The sequence below is a fragment of the Galdieria sulphuraria genome (assembly GCF_000341285.1).
Source record: "Galdieria sulphuraria unplaced genomic scaffold scaf_24, whole genome shotgun sequence".
Taxonomy (NCBI): domain Eukaryota; phylum Rhodophyta; class Bangiophyceae; order Galdieriales; family Galdieriaceae; genus Galdieria; species Galdieria sulphuraria.
Genome location: NW_005178451.1, coordinates 160,712 through 176,343, shown reverse-complemented (window position 1 = coordinate 176,343; position 15,632 = coordinate 160,712). Strand labels below are relative to the sequence as shown.

The 15,632-nt window shown below is 35.9% G+C and overlaps 7 protein-coding genes across 8 annotated transcripts; 5 read left to right on the top strand and 2 right to left on the bottom strand.

Moving 5' to 3' along the window:
* Positions 1-653: 653 nt before the first annotated feature.
* On the top strand, positions 654-2,978 carry Gasu_31660 (archaeal ATPase). Its single transcript, XM_005705993.1, has 2 exons — positions 654-2,160; positions 2,220-2,978. The coding sequence occupies exons 1-2, from the start codon at positions 746-748 to the stop codon at positions 2,854-2,856; spliced, it is 2,052 nt and encodes a 683-aa protein (XP_005706050.1). The 5' UTR covers positions 654-745; the 3' UTR covers positions 2,857-2,978.
* Positions 2,979-3,323: 345 nt separating this feature from the next.
* On the top strand, positions 3,324-5,610 carry Gasu_31650 (archaeal ATPase). Its single transcript, XM_005705992.1, has one exon. It carries the CDS (start codon positions 3,417-3,419, stop codon positions 5,529-5,531), a length of 2,115 nt encoding a protein of 704 aa, XP_005706049.1. The 5' UTR covers positions 3,324-3,416; the 3' UTR covers positions 5,532-5,610.
* A 3,007-nt stretch (positions 5,611-8,617) lies between these two features.
* On the bottom strand, positions 8,618-9,303 carry Gasu_31640 (uncharacterized protein). Its single transcript, XM_005705991.1, has one exon. The coding sequence runs from the start codon at positions 9,299-9,301 to the stop codon at positions 9,053-9,055; it is 249 nt and encodes an 82-aa protein (XP_005706048.1). The 5' UTR covers positions 9,302-9,303; the 3' UTR covers positions 8,618-9,052.
* A 789-nt stretch (positions 9,304-10,092) lies between these two features.
* Positions 10,093-11,453, bottom strand: Gasu_31630 (arsenite methyltransferase). The gene is made up of 2 exons (XM_005705990.1): positions 10,805-11,453; positions 10,093-10,755 (listed from the first exon to the last, which is right to left on the bottom strand). The coding sequence occupies exons 1-2, from the start codon at positions 11,303-11,305 to the stop codon at positions 10,186-10,188; spliced, it is 1,071 nt and encodes a 356-aa protein (XP_005706047.1). The 5' UTR covers positions 11,306-11,453; the 3' UTR covers positions 10,093-10,185.
* A 10-nt stretch (positions 11,454-11,463) lies between these two features.
* Positions 11,464-14,198, top strand: Gasu_31620 (hypothetical protein). 2 transcript variants are annotated; one of them, XM_005705988.1, is made up of 7 exons: positions 11,464-12,029; positions 12,062-12,304; positions 12,352-12,593; positions 12,648-13,170; positions 13,243-13,375; positions 13,427-13,482; positions 13,529-14,198. In XM_005705988.1, exons 2-7 carry the CDS (start codon positions 12,159-12,161, stop codon positions 13,638-13,640), a joined length of 1,212 nt encoding a protein of 403 aa, XP_005706045.1. In that variant the 5' UTR covers positions 11,464-12,029; positions 12,062-12,158; the 3' UTR covers positions 13,641-14,198. The 2 variants fall into 2 exon arrangements, with proteins under 2 accessions (XP_005706045.1, XP_005706046.1); XM_005705989.1 differs by having other exon boundaries at positions 13,529-13,758.
* On the top strand, positions 13,764-14,408 carry Gasu_31610 (uncharacterized protein). Its single transcript, XM_005705987.1, has 2 exons — positions 13,764-13,965; positions 14,014-14,408. Exons 1-2 carry the CDS (start codon positions 13,807-13,809, stop codon positions 14,053-14,055), a joined length of 201 nt encoding a protein of 66 aa, XP_005706044.1. The 5' UTR covers positions 13,764-13,806; the 3' UTR covers positions 14,056-14,408.
* A 105-nt stretch (positions 14,409-14,513) lies between these two features.
* Positions 14,514-15,624, top strand: Gasu_31600 (O-methyltransferase). The gene has a single exon (XM_005705986.1). The coding sequence runs from the start codon at positions 14,556-14,558 to the stop codon at positions 15,564-15,566; it is 1,011 nt and encodes a 336-aa protein (XP_005706043.1). The 5' UTR covers positions 14,514-14,555; the 3' UTR covers positions 15,567-15,624.
* The last annotated feature ends 8 nt before the right edge of the window (positions 15,625-15,632 follow it).

Genomic DNA, 15,632 nt, shown 5'->3' with positions numbered 1-15,632 from the left:
TCGTCGTGTGAGTCATGTTGTTTCTGAGTTTTGATAACACCACGAGATATTTTGGATCCTTCTTTGCACGTTTGTCATGATATCGTAAGAAAGGAATTTGATGATTGCTGAGAATAAAGCAGTGCTGTGCTTGTGAGTTTCTGCATTTCTACTAAATAATATATTTCAACTGGAGCTTTTGAATAGACTACACAAGAGAATGACTTGGTTCATACTCTAGTTCCGTGTTTCGAAATGAAGCAAAAGTGACGTAAAAACTGTTCCATAAAATACAGAAAAATCTAGAGAGAGACGTCTATGGAACAAATTCTTCATGAACAATCTATATTGCTCGGAACTCTCTTGACTACTCTCGAAAATTCTGAAAGAAACTTTCTTATCTATGTGAGAATGGGCCATGTTTAATAGCTTTATACTCTCAAAGAGCATAAAAAACTTGTGAAATAAACATTGGCTTTCTTCCGATCCTTCTTGTACCCTATGAGAGTTGTCATTATATTAGCATACGAGAATAAGAATATCGATAGTTGAAAAAGCCATATTGATCGTTCTTGCCATAGTTGTAGTCATCTCAGTCCAAGCCATAAAGGGTATGACATAGTCGTCAGTTGATAAAGAGAAGAAGTTGGATTGGTATCCTTTACTGTTTTCCTTGTTGTTGTTGTGACCGACAAACAGTCAATCGTTCATTTGTTTATATTTGTACTCCGAAATAAACTGAAGGTTGTTTAATTTCTCTTTGGCGATGGCGAGTTTGGATGAAAAGTGGAAAGCTGTGGACAACTTTGAGTCTGTTGTGGTAGATCGTGAAAGGGATGTTTTTTTTGTGACAGAAGAATTGTATTATCTTCATAAAGGCCGAAAGCAACTCAGGGGTGTAACAAGTAGTTGCAACTATCGCTTGACGATACCATTTGCCCCTCATCTCTTTGGCTCAGGCAAAACGACCTTTGCCCGAACCTATTTGGAGTTGGTGCAAAGGTTTGGTGAAACTTTTCTGTCGAATTTTGCTTCAGACCCTTTGAGAAGAACCTTTTTGGAGAAGCTGAAAAGGGCTTCGTTGCTCTTTGTGGATTTGAGGAAGTTGGAGCCCACAGAACCGAAAGAACGCAACCTAAAGTGGGCAGTCTACTATTTGTTAGTAAAGGCTGCTTTTTTGCAATCAGGTCTTCCGCAACCAGACCCGGACGAATGTTTCAAGGAACTGAAACTTAGGAGTGATGCTTTGGTTCAGAAAATCCGTTCAATCTTAGACATTCCTTCTGATCAATATCTTTTGTTGGCATTTGATGAAGTTGGTGTGTTTGATACAAAGGGAACTTTTTTTGAACTGGAGAAGAATGACAAAGGTGTGGTTCGACCTTACAATGACTTTTTCGGTATCATTAGTCATTTGTGCGAAGAACCCGACTTGTTTTTTATTGTTGTTGGGAAAAGCAAGGGTTTAAGTATTAAGAATGATGTGGCTTTTGGGCTATCGAGAGTTATACTACATTTTATTTCTTTATCACCTTTGGACGCTTCCAGTATCGTTGAATTCCTTGAAAAGAGTCTTCTAAAGACACCTACTCAAGTTCCAGTTTGTAATGTCTTATGTAGTTCTTCATTTTCAGTAAATGAATTGGCAGACTCATTATTGGAATGTACAGGTGGAGTTCCTGGTTTGTTGACTCGTGCAGTGAATATGCTTTTGAATTATATAATAGCAAGAAATCAGCCTTTCATATCGAAAGAAGAATGTTTGACGTGTATGAATGACTATGATTTCCGAATAATTTGTGCTGAACCATTTGTGGAACGAATATTGAATTTGGACGAAGATAGAAAAAGTGTTTTTGATTTACTTTTGATGATGGCACTTTTTCGTATACCGTTTCAAGTAGATGATATATTGACCTCGGAGTCCTTTTTATATGATGCAGTCACTGAAATGGGATTATATCGATATCCTATTGACGAGAATACTTTTCAAGTCCTGATTCCAAAAGTATTTGTTGGAATCTTCAAGAGGGACCCTTCCATATCTTCTTTGGAAAACATACTTCTCGAATCACTTGATGTCGAACCAGTAGATTGTTTCTTCTATTCAAAGTGTCGTGTATTTGAAGGAATTGTTGCTTTACGACTAGTTTTGATGTTGTCTTCAAAGAATCGAAATGAGTTGAGGGATTGTTGTGTCAATTGTCTCCGATATGGAAACAAATGAAACTTCCAATCAGTACAATATCACCTATTCACTATATCAAGTCTGTTGTTAGTTCTAGAGAAACAAGAAGTGAATCGAACAAGAGTCGAAGAACTTTTGCCAATACTGAATGGAATAAGATTATTCGAGAGACACTTTATTTAGAGACTATTTACATTCCTTTGGACGCTACTTCTCATAGTCCTGATATTATATTCAAATTACAATCTCCTGTGGAACCCAAAGTTCTTACTGTTGGAGTTGCATGTAAAGGACGTTGGAGGTCGGAAGGAATTGGCTTGTCAGATATTATAGATGAAGCCAAGAAATTTTTAGATCCTGTTTATGATCAAGTCTTATCCAGTGCAATGGATTATCATCATTGTATGCTTATTATCGTTAGTACAAAGTTATCATTGAATGTTTCTAATGAGTTGGGTAATCAGAGTCGTTGTTACTCCAGTGGAATGTTTATTGGAAATGATTCTTTCAAAGTACCTGATAACTGTGAACTTGTTATTCTTTGTGAAAGAGATATGGAAATGCTGATTGACGAAGAAATATTGAATGGACTTGAAAGAGCATTTGGTGTTTCTCACAATCCTACTTTTTGGGATTTTGGATTAGATTTACTTGATAGAATCCGTAACAGTTTCTTGAGTTGGCAATAGACTTTTAATCAATCCTTCACTTTGTGATTTCTTTTTAAGAGCAAGTAAACTTTTTTTTGTATGTTTGAAACTCGGTTACAACTTATTTGCTTTCACTCTGAGGATTATTGTCTTAATATGGTACTAACCACGAAAATCAAAATAAGCCTATTGTTGTAAAAGTCACTGTCACAGTTTGACAGGTCTTGTTTGCTTCTTGTTACTTCTCAGGAGAGTGTCTTAAAGTGTTGACGATTGGGTTTTATACAAGGTCTTGTATTCGTCAAAGACTTTATTTATAGTTCGCCTTAAGTTGAAGGTTCCTTAGCTGGTCTATTTTCTAATAGCTCAGAGAAGTTGTTTTTATATACAATCGCACACAAACCAATATCTACTCTTTATTACAAAAAAATGAAAAAGATAGTCTTTATCTAAGAGGCAAATCATGTTCTTATCAAGACTTGTTCAAAGCTTCAAAAGACTTTCGTCTCAATCAAGAGTTTGAGCATTGGACTATTAAAGAAGATTGATCGATCATTGTTGTATTTTACTGTCGCATAGTTTACTTCATAGCTTGCGATATGTCTAGTGAGCTTGAACCAGAAACCGTATATGACATGGTGTTAGTAGACCGAGAAAATGATGTTCGTGTAGTAACAAAGCAGTTATTTAGGCTATACACTCTCCGTAAACTTGGTCCCCCTTTCAAACCAGTCATACCCTTTGGTCCTCACCTCTTCGGAAGTGGGAAGACAAAATTCGTACAAAGTTACTTGGAACTAGTGAATAATATGGGTGAAAGTGCACTGATAGGTCTCGATCACGTTTGTGAGTCTGAGAAGGCCAACCGAAGAGGTTTCTTGGAGAAATTAAAAAGGGCTTCAGTGTTGTACGTCGATTTAAGGGAGTTGGAGCCCACAGACCCGAAAGAACGCAACCTGGAATGGGCAGTCTACTATTTGTTAATCAAGGCCGCCCACTCTCAAGTTGGCGCTGAAATATTTTCAAAGAAAGAAGCCTTCGAAAAGGTGGATATGGAACCTTCCAACTTAGTTCCACTATTACGAGATATACTAAGGATTCCTTCTGATCAATATCTTCTGATAGCATTTGATGAAGTTGGTGTCCTAGACGAAAGTCTCGACGAATTTCATTTCAAGAGAACCCATGACGATAGAGTTCGACCTTACAACGACTTTATCGGTATCATTAGTCAACTGTGTGAAGAACCCGACTTGTTTTTTATAGTTGTTGGGAAAAGTGAAGGCTTAAATATATACAATTACGTAGCTTCAGTCTCAAGGGTTCAGTTAGTATTTATTCCTCTTTCGCCGCTTGAGAAACATAGTATCGTGGAACATTTGGAGAAAAGTTCTTCCTTTTTATTCCCTGGGAGCCCAAAGGTTTCAGAAATTTTTTGTCACGAAGACTTCTCAACTAGTGAACTTGCAGAATTGTTGTTGGAATTGACTGGTGGTGTTCCTCGTTTACTTGTTCGAGCAATCAGTTACCTTTTGCTGTATAAATCATTCATCAACAATTTCTTATTATCTAAGGAAACCTTCTTGATCATAATGAATAGCTTTCTAGTAACAAATTATTGTGTTGCGCCATTCTTACCTCGTCTGATAAGTCTCAGTGAGCAGCGTAAGCGCTTGTTAAGAATGCTTACGTTATTATCTTTGTATCGTATTCGATTTGATTTTGATGAAACTGTGCAAATAAGCTCAAATTCTGATGTGTTTTTGTTTGATCTAGTTACAGATATGTGTCTCTATCGTCGATTGGTTATGGAACCAGACCGCAACGAACGCTATGAAGTGTTGATTCCCAAGTTATTGATTGAATATGTTGACCAAGGCTTAAAGGATGATCGTTTAGAATGGTTACTTTTACAAACTCTCAAGTCTCAATCTGTTGAATTCTTTTATGAGTCGAAATGTCGAATTTTGGAAGGTCTTATTGCTACACTGTTTTATTTACATTTTTCTCGGCATCCTACAAACAGCTCAATGTTTTCTACTCTTGGTCAATTGTCTCGTTTTTGGAATGAAATGAATTTACAATTTTCTTCCGAATCTGCTGCTTATTATATGAAATGTATACATTATACCAGAGCTGTATCAGGAGCAGAGAGAATGACATTTGGAAGCAATGATGAATGGGAAAGGATAGTGGAAGAAATTTTAGAATTTGAAAAGATATATATTCCATTTCATTCAACATCCCATAGTCCAGATATATTATTCAAGTTGCATGGAAGAACGAATGAGAAGAACTTGATGATTGTGGGTATTGCTTGTAAAGGCCGATGGAGTCGTAATGGTATTCGATGGAATGAAATTTTGGAAGAAGCTCACAAGTTTTTAAAACCAGTTCATGATCAAGTATTGACTAGTCATCCTACATGGCATTGTATGTTGATTATTATGAGTACTCAGTTGGCTACCAATGTATCTGAGGACTTGAATCATTCTAGTCGTTGTTGTTCATCTGGCGATGGTGTTGAAGATTTCGTGATTCCTCACAACTGTGAATTGGTTATTCTTTCTGAAGCTGATGTAGAAAACTTTATTGGCAAAGACATTTTATCGAATTTAAGGAACGCTTTCAGGTCTGTGGATAATCCACATTCGAGAAATATTGGCATTTCAACCGTACAAGAAATAGTTTTATCTCTTTCCAAAAATATTTAGGAATATCTTGTTTTAATATCTGAGAAATTTTCCTAAAATAGAAACTTTCAAAAGTTGTTATAAATCAGGTGCTGTTTTATAAGAAACTGTCAAAAACTATATCAAATTTGAGCAAATTTATTCCTCCTACTACAATTGCACGATTTGGATGACATATTCCATTGTTACGTGCTGTATAATACATAAATGAAACTTATAAGAACAAAGCTGAGCTCTGATTTTGACGTTTATTTCCATTGAAAACGACGAAATAGTTTGGACTTTGCACAATTTCAAAACTTGGCAACTTGTTGCTACATCTATTCATGTTTGTCTTTAGTCTTCTTTTACTTGTCTCCAGAAAGAATATTACTCTACTTTTTTATCCGACTAGAAGAGCGTATTGAAGGGTTCTCTACAATTTCAAATTTATACTTCAACTTGTTGTTCTCAGGGTCTCATCATCCTATGAAGATGGTAGAGTATTTCTAGATAGGAAAGTTGAGAAAATCACACCATATTAACCTTACTCCATATTATAGTTTAGAAAAATTATTTTCTCCATACTGAAGGATCTAGTAACAAGGCACTAGACGAGTTTTCGAATCTATTAGCAAAACGAATAAAATAATTTCGGACCAACCCAACATTTTTAATCGTTTTGTTGTAGCATATGAACTCTTTCTGAAAGAAACACATTTCCAAAGTTTCAAAACCTGTATATACTATGGAAGGAAAGTTTAAAACTGACTTTGAGCTACTATCAATTCAATCATAACAACATTTTGGAAGATTGATAATAATAATGATAATAGTATTAATGGACCTGCCTACAAAATATGGAAACGATCCTCCAGACAGCACAGAATATTCGAAGATGTTTTGGTATTTCAAAAGTTTTATGGTGACCTAGTCAAATATTGCCAAATATACAAGATGCAAGTAAATCCCACCCAATGAGATTGTTGTCACTTGATCTTTTATTATCCAAGAGATCATATTGGTCTTAACATTTCAAACAAGCTCCATTTGTCCTATAGAGATTGACGTGTCATTGAGGCTTCAAGGAAAGATGTGCGTGGGCTATCAGATATTGCATTTGACGCATGTATTAACATTATGGGAACTTCGTCATCAACTGGAAAAGCTGTTGAACAAGGAACTATTGTGTCATTTATGTCTAAGTGTTTCGATTGGATATTTTTATGGAGGAGATGACATTCACTACTTTCAAAATTATCTCTGATTGAAAGCATTAGACACGCAACTTACAAGTTACATAATGTATAGACCAACCGAATACAAGTATTGTTATGAAAAGGCACGGCATTATTTATTACATGAGACACTTCCAGTTTGTCGACAGTTTTTTGGACCACAATGGAGAGACTATCAGAAGAAGAATTAAGGAACACGGTACAAAACAATTCCTATGCTTAAAAATCTTTCTTTGAGAGTGGGAGAGAATGGGACCTAAAGGATATGCTGTGTTCTCTACGCTGCTTTTTGCTAGTATCTTAAGGAATCCTCTTCATTAGAGAGAAACATTCTTTGGTCGTTTGAAGTTTAGCGAATATACTGAATTTACTCTGAATATTGCAAGCCACTTTGGTTTTTATTATACTTGCAAGTTGGTTTCTTCAAAAATTGTTTTGAAATATCTTGAACGTTCCTGTCATGAAGTTCCTATAATTCGTTTTATTTGTCACTTATTTTCCAGCTTGACTCTCACTCATGTTCCTGCGACGCATGGCGTACTACAGTTCGAAGTATTGTTTGCTTTGGTATTACATCTTCGATTTTGTTCCTATTCCAAGTTGCGAGAAATCAGCTTATGTAAAAATAAAAAAGTGGAAGGTTATATTTTTGAAACTTTCAACAACCCTCAATCAGAAAGACGGATTTCTCTTCCAAAAGTATGTCTTCTTTCCATTTCGGAGTATCAGGACAATTTAGAGCTTCAAGGATTAATATTCCTCGTAATGCTTGGAATTTCTTTTGTGAAGCAATCTTATCCAATGAAGATGGTATTTTCATTCTTCAATTACAATCAAGAGGACTAGATTTGATACTTTGTGTGTCTAAAAACTTTAGAAAGTAGACTAGTGAGCCATCTTTCGAGGAAATGGCAGAATCTTAGCTGCAACTTTCAAAGAGCCCAATCGCTTATCTTATTGAAATCTTATTGAAGTGCTTTAACTTGATATTTTTAATGGCACAATGAACTGATTTGGGAGCGTTTAATACTTTTGCATTCAGTACATTGTGAACACGAAATAAACCAACCAAGTTTCAATGGATAGAGATAACAATCATTTGGATATTGAAGAGTGGAATATCTTATGAAGAAGATTATGGACAACTTTATTTAAGAACATGTGCTTCTTGACCTGCAAGTGGCTCCACTAGGGAATGGTTAACATTCCTTTTAGCTGTCAACTGGTTGTTTGTTCAACCACTCGTGTGGAACAATTTCTTAGATCGAAGACACATGAATTATTCAAAAGAATTTTTGCAAAGCGTATTAACTCTTCAGCAGGTTCTGAATTACCTTGCATTCACATACGTGTTACAGAAAATGTCAGGATATGAACTAGTCAAAAGTGTAAGACAAGTTTGTTCGACGGGAACAGAATTATAAAAGAATATTCGCCAAAGAATGTATTTGAATGTTATGCAAGTGGAAGAAAATACACAAAAAAGGAGAATAATTATGGAGTGATACATAGTTTGACTGAAAAGAGTTTCTTTGCAAGTATGCGCTGTCACCGGAAGAAGTTACCACTCTCTATGGATCTAGATTTTTATCCGTAATTGGAAATAATCAAAGTGATTAGAATGAGTTCACTAAAATTACTCGGTATACCTGAAAAATACATTCAACAAATTTTACCTGCAACAGTGTTTCTTGGAATAAAGTGCAGAAATGAAAAAAATGATTCTACTTGCTGTTTCAAAATCCTCTATTCAAAGACATTATTTTATCAAGTATTGGAAAATTGGTCCGTTTTATTTGTCAGTCGAGAAAGTACTTGTCTTCAAAATTACTCGCGGATCGAATTCTGCTTCTTTTTAAAGACTTGGAACAAAATTATTTGAATTATTCATGATAATTCTCGGAGTTTATGGCAATTTGACACTTATAAATTCTCCCTAACGACAACATTGCTCGAGTTCATTCAATATTTTACTTTTGTATAAAAAGCTTTCACTTGCACCAAAAATTTATTTGAGAGACGACAATAATTGAACCAATGGTATTTGAAGATTTATATCAACATTACAAATTCTTGAATTTTAAACTTGAGCGATTTCGGAACATGAATTCGATAGAACAAGTTTCCTCACAAAAATGTGCAAAAAGTATTCATTATGGATAAATTTGTTTCTATCACTTTGATGTCTCACTATGTCTATTTGATTGATGTGAATTTCAATTGTTGAATTCCTTTTCTTATTTCATACAAACATAGAAGTTGACCTGCAAGACAGTCCAAGTATTCCAAGAAAAATATCGAAGACTGTTCTAAAGATGATCTACGTCACAATTCAGAAAACCATTCTGAGATAGTATGAAACTTAAAAAGACTCTGTTGAGCTGTTTTGCTCCAACGCCGAGCTCTTATTCGTCTTCGTGATATCGACTCAATCTTCCGTCCTACGCTACGTATAGACACGGGATGCACATCTCCCGTTCGATATGACGAAGTTTGTAAAACAATTTCTAATTGTTGTGATCTTCGCTTGTTTGTTGGTGCAAACGATAATATTCCAGTATTAGGACTCATCATCCAGAGAGATTATTCTAGTACTGTTATAAAATTGATCAAGGTGGACTAGAGTGCGCACATCTTTAGCTGAAGCTGGATGTTTGATTATCTTCCCTATTCAACAGCTCTTTGGTGGTGTGTGGTTATGAAGGCGGATTAACCGAGCTTTAATTTTATTTACCAATAAAATAACTTTTGCTGCTAAATTATTTGATGGAAGCTCTGATTGAATGTGGTTTTTTGCCTATGCTGACGCAAACAATGACTTGAATATCTTTTTATTTTGAACAAAATGCAATAGTAACATTTATCCGTTCTTCACTGGCTCATCTGAATGAAGAAGTAATTCTTATTCTCTTGATCTTGATAATGGCACAGCTTTATGATAAAGTGAAATAAGAGTGCCATTGGATTCAGGTAGACCAACTCCTTTCGAAGACTTCTCCAACCTGAACGGATATGATATCATACTATAGCAAATAGTCCTCCTTCGAATACGACTTTCATTAGTTCCAGGGTATATCCTTTGGTTTCAGGAAGGAATTGAAAATTGCATTATTATTCCTAAAAAGTTGAAACTTGAATAGAACCCAAATAATCCTTGCAGCTTCCATCAAATGCCAAGAGAAAGAAAGTGCAATGCTGAAAACATTGAAAAAGAATATGGTGACCAAAGTTTCTGCTGTACGTACATCAGTCGGAAATACTTCCTCACAGATTGTCCAAGGTACTGGACTCGCTCCTAGAGAATAGGCTACAATGAAGAATATAACCCCTACAATGATGAATGTCAAGTTAGCCTAGCAATCGCCTTAAAGTTTGCTGTTATGCTAGATGAACTAGAAAACTTTATTAACAAAATTCTGCTACAGAGACAATATGATAATCCTATACTAAAAATGCAATTATTTCTTTTCAAAACACTGATTCTTCACTATCAAACTCATGGGAAGCTGTTTCTCAGGTTGAAACAGCCCTTGATGAGACTTTCTATCTGTCACGTGAAAGTGACGAGAAAGTCTCGAATGGCGAATAATTTCAGCAGTATTGCCATCAACAGAGACAGGCAAGTCCTTGAGAAACTTGAGATTGCAATCGAATTGATAAGTATCTCTGTCTACATCAGTTGCACCATGGAAGATAGCGGTTTCTTGATAGTCTTCTAAACACTCATCCAAATGTTCTAATCGAAATGCTCTGAATACACAAGAGTAGGCAGAAGCACCATTCAGTTTTGTTTCAGTTTCAAGTGAAAGTCGTTCTTTAGAACTTGAGACGAGGCGAATATCAGAAAACCCTGCTTTCTTCACAAGTGATACAAAGTCTTGGATATACATTGCCTTTCCTAAACATTGCCCTACCAACTCAAGGTCTTGTCTTGCCTCTGCACTTAAACGTCTGTCTATGTATTTGTCAGCAAAGTAAAATTCACCTCCAGGCTTTAAGACTCTTGCGACTTCTTTGAATATTTTCTCCTATTCATACTACACAAAAGAGCTTCTTATTATGTCAATTTCTTCTTACCTTGTCGTCTGAAAGATTGACGACACAGTTAGAAATGACAATATCTATAGAGCCATCTGCAATTCCTATCTCCCTTAGATTCTCAATATGTCCTTTCAAAAATTGAACATTGCTCTGAGAAGAATCTTGAAAGAACTTTTCTGCATGGTAAGACTTGTATTGGGAGGCAATCTCCAACATTTCAGGAAGTAAATCCACTCCAATAACTTTTCCCTTATTTCCAACTAACGCACTACATAAATAGACATCTCTACCTGTGCCACATCCCAGATCCAATACAGTACAACCTTCCATTGCTGTAGGTATGGGACTAGCACAGCCATAATATTTCTCAAGAATAGTTGGATGAATGGAGCTCAGTATCTCCTGCTGCTTACTAGTAAGTATTCCAGAACTACAAGGACAGGAAATACGACTATTCCCTGTCACAACATTTTTGTAATATTTTGCAACTTGTTCAGTAGAGATGAAGGAACGCTCTTTGCAACTGGAGCAACTCATTTCTGATTGACTCAGAAATGTAAATGAAATGATGTTTGAGTTGAACAAGGAGTGATTGCACTGTACTTACACACTTGAAATTTTCTGGTAAAAAGAGCTTATCTTCTCTCGACGAGGCATTCTTATCACTATATTTTTCAAGTTTCTATAACTAACGGTTATTGAATAATTTGCCGCGACTAGAACTGGACAATCACTTTTTAAAAGCACACAACTCAAATTGTTATCGTGAATCTCCTTGAAACAGAACTTTACTTACTTAAATGTTGATATAAGACAGATGAACAATAAGAGAGTTGACTTGTAGTGTTTGACTATGGAAAGAATGAGGAAATAAGCTTCATTCTATCAAAAGAAGCAGAACAGTTCCTCTGTACTTTAGGCCTTCAAGGTAAAAATTTTTGTGTTTTACAAACGACTGTTGTGGTTTGTGTCCTTTAAGTGTATGTCTGAACGGTTAACCCATAACTTTGTGAATAAGTATTGCACCTAAAACGTCTACTCTTTGGTTTCTTTCTCTTCAGAGCTGTTAATCTCAGTCCTCCAAGAACAGTAAGTCAAACTGGGTATGCTTGCAGCCCTTGAAGCAGTTGTGTATGTTGAATAGAGTTGCTTTGAGTTATAAATGTTTCTCTCGACTTCGTCAAAGGCACTACCGTATAGAGTGAGCAAAATACAAGCGTTCCTAATAGTTTTGTATTTTCCTAGATTACCTATTCAAGTGGTCAGTCTGTAAAAACATAATACTTCTTCTAGTACAGTTGCCTTAAGTTTCCTGATACTTACTATTTATATTTGCTATCTACATACTGAATATTATCATCATCCGTTTACCTGGGAATTCGTCTTTTATATGGAATGTCAAATACAGAAGTGTCTTCTTCCTTGTCTCTGGATACTGTATAGTTGCTTGAAAACTGTTGCCTCGTTTGAATTTCACCAAGTCAATACAATTCCTCGATTTGAAACAACGGAAAGCTTTTCTTGCTCTGGTGACAGGTGAGTGACGATTATCGTTCATGTTACGGTTTGACAAAGGATCGTAGTCTGACCTTGTTGAGATCGACAAACCACGTACAACAAAGAGATATATGGTATGAACTCAGTTTAGGAACTTATCCTATTGCATTGGATTTGTGGCTACCACAACACGTTCGGTATCCTTTGCTCTCAGTGGAAACGGTTCCTAACAACGACACTTTGGACTGTACAAGGATTCATACAGTGACACCTGACGCCATCTTCTTGGCGGGTGCAGTGCTGCACGATATCCAGTGGAACAACAAAGGTAAGATATTTTGAAAAGTTAGTCTACTCTGTATGCTTATCATTGCTTGATAAGTTGACGACTTACAAGGCTGGTCTTTTCAGTCAATTCAATGGAACCATCAACAACCTTTTGATATATCAATAGCGGAGACCGTATCAGAAAACCATATGCTCTCATTTACTCTTTTACATGCCACCGCGTCAGTGGCTAGTAACGATATATTATTGGTTCCAAACAGTTCACTTTGGCTCGTTCAGGTCTATAACAAGCAACCAAATTCCGTTGACCAAGTTTGCTTGAAATTCTTTGTCTTTGGTTGTGCAGAGCAGTTTTTATGGGATGATCCAACCACCTATGATTTTCCTTATGTTTCTATGAGAAACAATTATCATTCATTTGAAGAAGCAAGAACTTCAAGTCATCCACATCCTTATATTGCTTGGTATCCCTTTCTTTGGATGGATGATGTGAAGACGCACAAACTAAGGTGGAATTACTCCGAGCCAAGTCCAGAGGAAAGTCAGCAAATTGATTCATGGAAACTTGGAGATGAATATACCGTTGGTGTTCTTACATTTTCAATAGATGTTTCAAGGTATATTTAATACTTTTCTTAAACTTTTGCATATATTGCTTGACTATTTTTTTTTGAAATAATTCATATTAGGATCGAATGGAAGCGGCTTTCTTTTGGACTATCAATAGGTTATGCAACTGTGCCACCTTTTGTAGATAGATGGACACGAAAAGTAGGTGAACTCCTTATTGCAAGTCTTGCAACTGCAATGGCTATATTATTGGTAAGTTTATTCTAAGCAAAAGATTGGCAGATCTGAAAGACACTGAATTAGTTTTTATATTATTGTCATTTTGAGCGTCGCAAATATACAGAAGATGCTGTTTGGAGGTAAGCCCAATTGAAACTATTCTATTTGATATTGAATTCTTGGTAGTGCTGAAAAGTTGCATTCTCATCACAGTTGTTTACCCATTTCGGAAGAAACTGTTCCTTTGCTCTATAGGAATAATACTTTTACGATTCTCAATAGCATGAAGACAACTTGAAAACAAAATTGGGATGACATTATGTATGCTTGTGCTCTTCATATTGGCAAACTTCGTATCTTCCAGTTTAATAGCGAGTACCAATATGTGGGAGATATAGCATATGTTTGTGCATAATAGAACCCGTAATGTTATTCTCAAATGTAGCACAATTTCTTTCATTGGAATGTCTTTGAGTTATACTACTACTTTTCAAAGTTTAGGAGCGAATATTCTTTTGTTTCTCTTCGTCAAGACTCGACTCGCATTGTTTTTTTCAACAACCTTTGTGCTTCATTTGTTATTAATGCTGCTTGATTGCTTGTTAAAGGCTATCAGCATACAGGTTGGATGAAAACAGTTTCAAAGAATTTTGTTGAGAAATAAGTGATAGGAAGCCTGTATTCATAGCGTTGCTTTGAAATATACTTTATGATATATTTCTGCAGACATTGATTGGTTCAGGTCCAACATGTATTCTATTCTGAAGCAAGTTGTCTAATTTGAAAAAGGCACTTGTGTATCCTGCCCAAGACAAAATCAGGTACATTTGTGTCTGTCGAGGCTTTGAGAAACTTTTTGGACACGAGATTGTACCGTTTCTTCATTCATAAGTGTTTTCTTCCATTGGGTGTCAAATTGAAATACAAGTGGATGTTAAAGTACGAAGACCAACAAGGAAAAGTCTTTATTTCTACCAAAAAGAATAATTACAGAATATAGAAGGACACTAAAGGAAACGAGAAGTTTTTAACTTTTAGAAAATCGCCTTGAATACATTTCACTTTGCTCTCCGAGTTCATGAGGATATCGTTGTCGTGCTGTCTCGAATTTCTCTCCCCCTTCACCGACTTGCTGTCCATTATGTAGCCGATCTGTTTTCGACTGCACTACGGAAACAATTTTTGGTTATTTTTCTCAAATACTAACCCCTACATGTCACAAGATATCAAAGAGCAACAACTACAACAAATAAGCCATATGTTTCATGCCTATACGAGTTCACGTACTCTGATGACGGCAGTGCAGTTGGATATTTTTCAATGTATTTCTCAAGGCAATTCTACGGTGGAACAGGTGGCGACTGCTATAAATGCCACTACTCGAGGTGTGCGCATGCTATTGAATGCATTGGTGGGTTTGCAATTTCTGAAGAAAAAGGAACAGAACTATGAATTGGAGCCCATAAGTTCCAGATTTTTAGTGAAAACAAGTGCTGACTATATAGGTGCTATGTTTGAAATAGACGATCTTTGGAATACGTGGTCCCATTTAAATCAAGTAATCAAGACAGGTCATCCTCCTAGAGCATTGGAACAAGAGCAAAAGGCAACCGAATTCTTTCCTCATTTGGTCAAGTCGTTGCATGCAATGAGCATTGGTCGTTCCAATCGTTTAGCTGATATTTTATTACAAGACAAAGTCAATATTCCATTACAAGTACTGGATATTGCATGTGGTTCAGGAGTGTGGAGTATTCTTTTAGCTGAAAAATCCGATAAAGTGATGGTGACAGCACAAGACTTTTCCAAAATACTGGAACTAACAAAAACTTATGTCCAACGTCACGGAGTACAGAAACAATATTCCTATTTAGCCGGAGACTTGAAGCAACTTGATTATGGAGAAAACAGATATGATATTGTCATTCTTGGAAATATTGTACATTCGGAGGGTGAAAAATCCTCTCGAATATTGATTCAAAAGCTTGGCAAAGCTTTGAAACCCCATGGAAGAATAGTTATCATCGATATGTTTCCAAATAATGAGAGAAGTGCACCAGCGTATCCATTACTATTTGCTCTCAACATGTTGGTCAATACCACGGAAGGAGATACTTATACATTCGAGGAATACTGTCAGTGGTTGAATGAAGCTAATATACCCAAGGTGTTTATGGAAGAAATAGCACCAGAGTTTTCAGTTGTTATTGGTGAAGTATTGTAGACACTTTCAATAGCTTTTATCTAGTTTGATAGTTTATAGTAAACATTTGTTTTTGTTATTCTTTAA

Coding starts and splice junctions, on each gene's coding strand:
- Gasu_31650 (XM_005705992.1), top strand. CDS start 3,417: ATGTCTAGTGAGCTTGAACCAGAAACCGTATATGACATGGTGTTAGTA.
- Gasu_31600 (XM_005705986.1), top strand. CDS start 14,556: ATGTCACAAGATATCAAAGAGCAACAACTACAACAAATAAGCCATATG.
- Gasu_31660 (XM_005705993.1), top strand. CDS start 746: ATGGCGAGTTTGGATGAAAAGTGGAAAGCTGTGGACAACTTTGAGTCT. Junction 2,161..2,219: donor TCTTCAAAGAATCGAAATGA/GTTGAGGGATTG, acceptor ACTTCCAATCAG/TACAATATCACCTATTCACT.
- Gasu_31630 (XM_005705990.1), bottom strand. CDS start 11,305: ATGAGTTGCTCCAGTTGCAAAGAGCGTTCCTTCATCTCTACTGAACAA. Junction 10,756..10,804: donor TCAATCTTTCAGACGACAAG/GTAAGAAGAAAT, acceptor TAGTATGAATAG/GAGAAAATATTCAAAGAAGT.
- Gasu_31620 (XM_005705988.1), top strand. CDS start 12,159: ATGGAATGTCAAATACAGAAGTGTCTTCTTCCTTGTCTCTGGATACTG. Junction 13,171..13,242: donor TTTTCAATAGATGTTTCAAG/GTATATTTAATA, acceptor AATTCATATTAG/GATCGAATGGAAGCGGCTTT. Junction 13,376..13,426: donor CTGCAATGGCTATATTATTG/GTAAGTTTATTC, acceptor ACACTGAATTAG/TTTTTATATTATTGTCATTT.
- Gasu_31640 (XM_005705991.1), bottom strand. CDS start 9,301: ATGATGAGTCCTAATACTGGAATATTATCGTTTGCACCAACAAACAAG.
- Gasu_31610 (XM_005705987.1), top strand. CDS start 13,807: ATGTCTTTGAGTTATACTACTACTTTTCAAAGTTTAGGAGCGAATATT. Junction 13,966..14,013: donor TAAAGGCTATCAGCATACAG/GTTGGATGAAAA, acceptor AATAAGTGATAG/GAAGCCTGTATTCATAGCGT.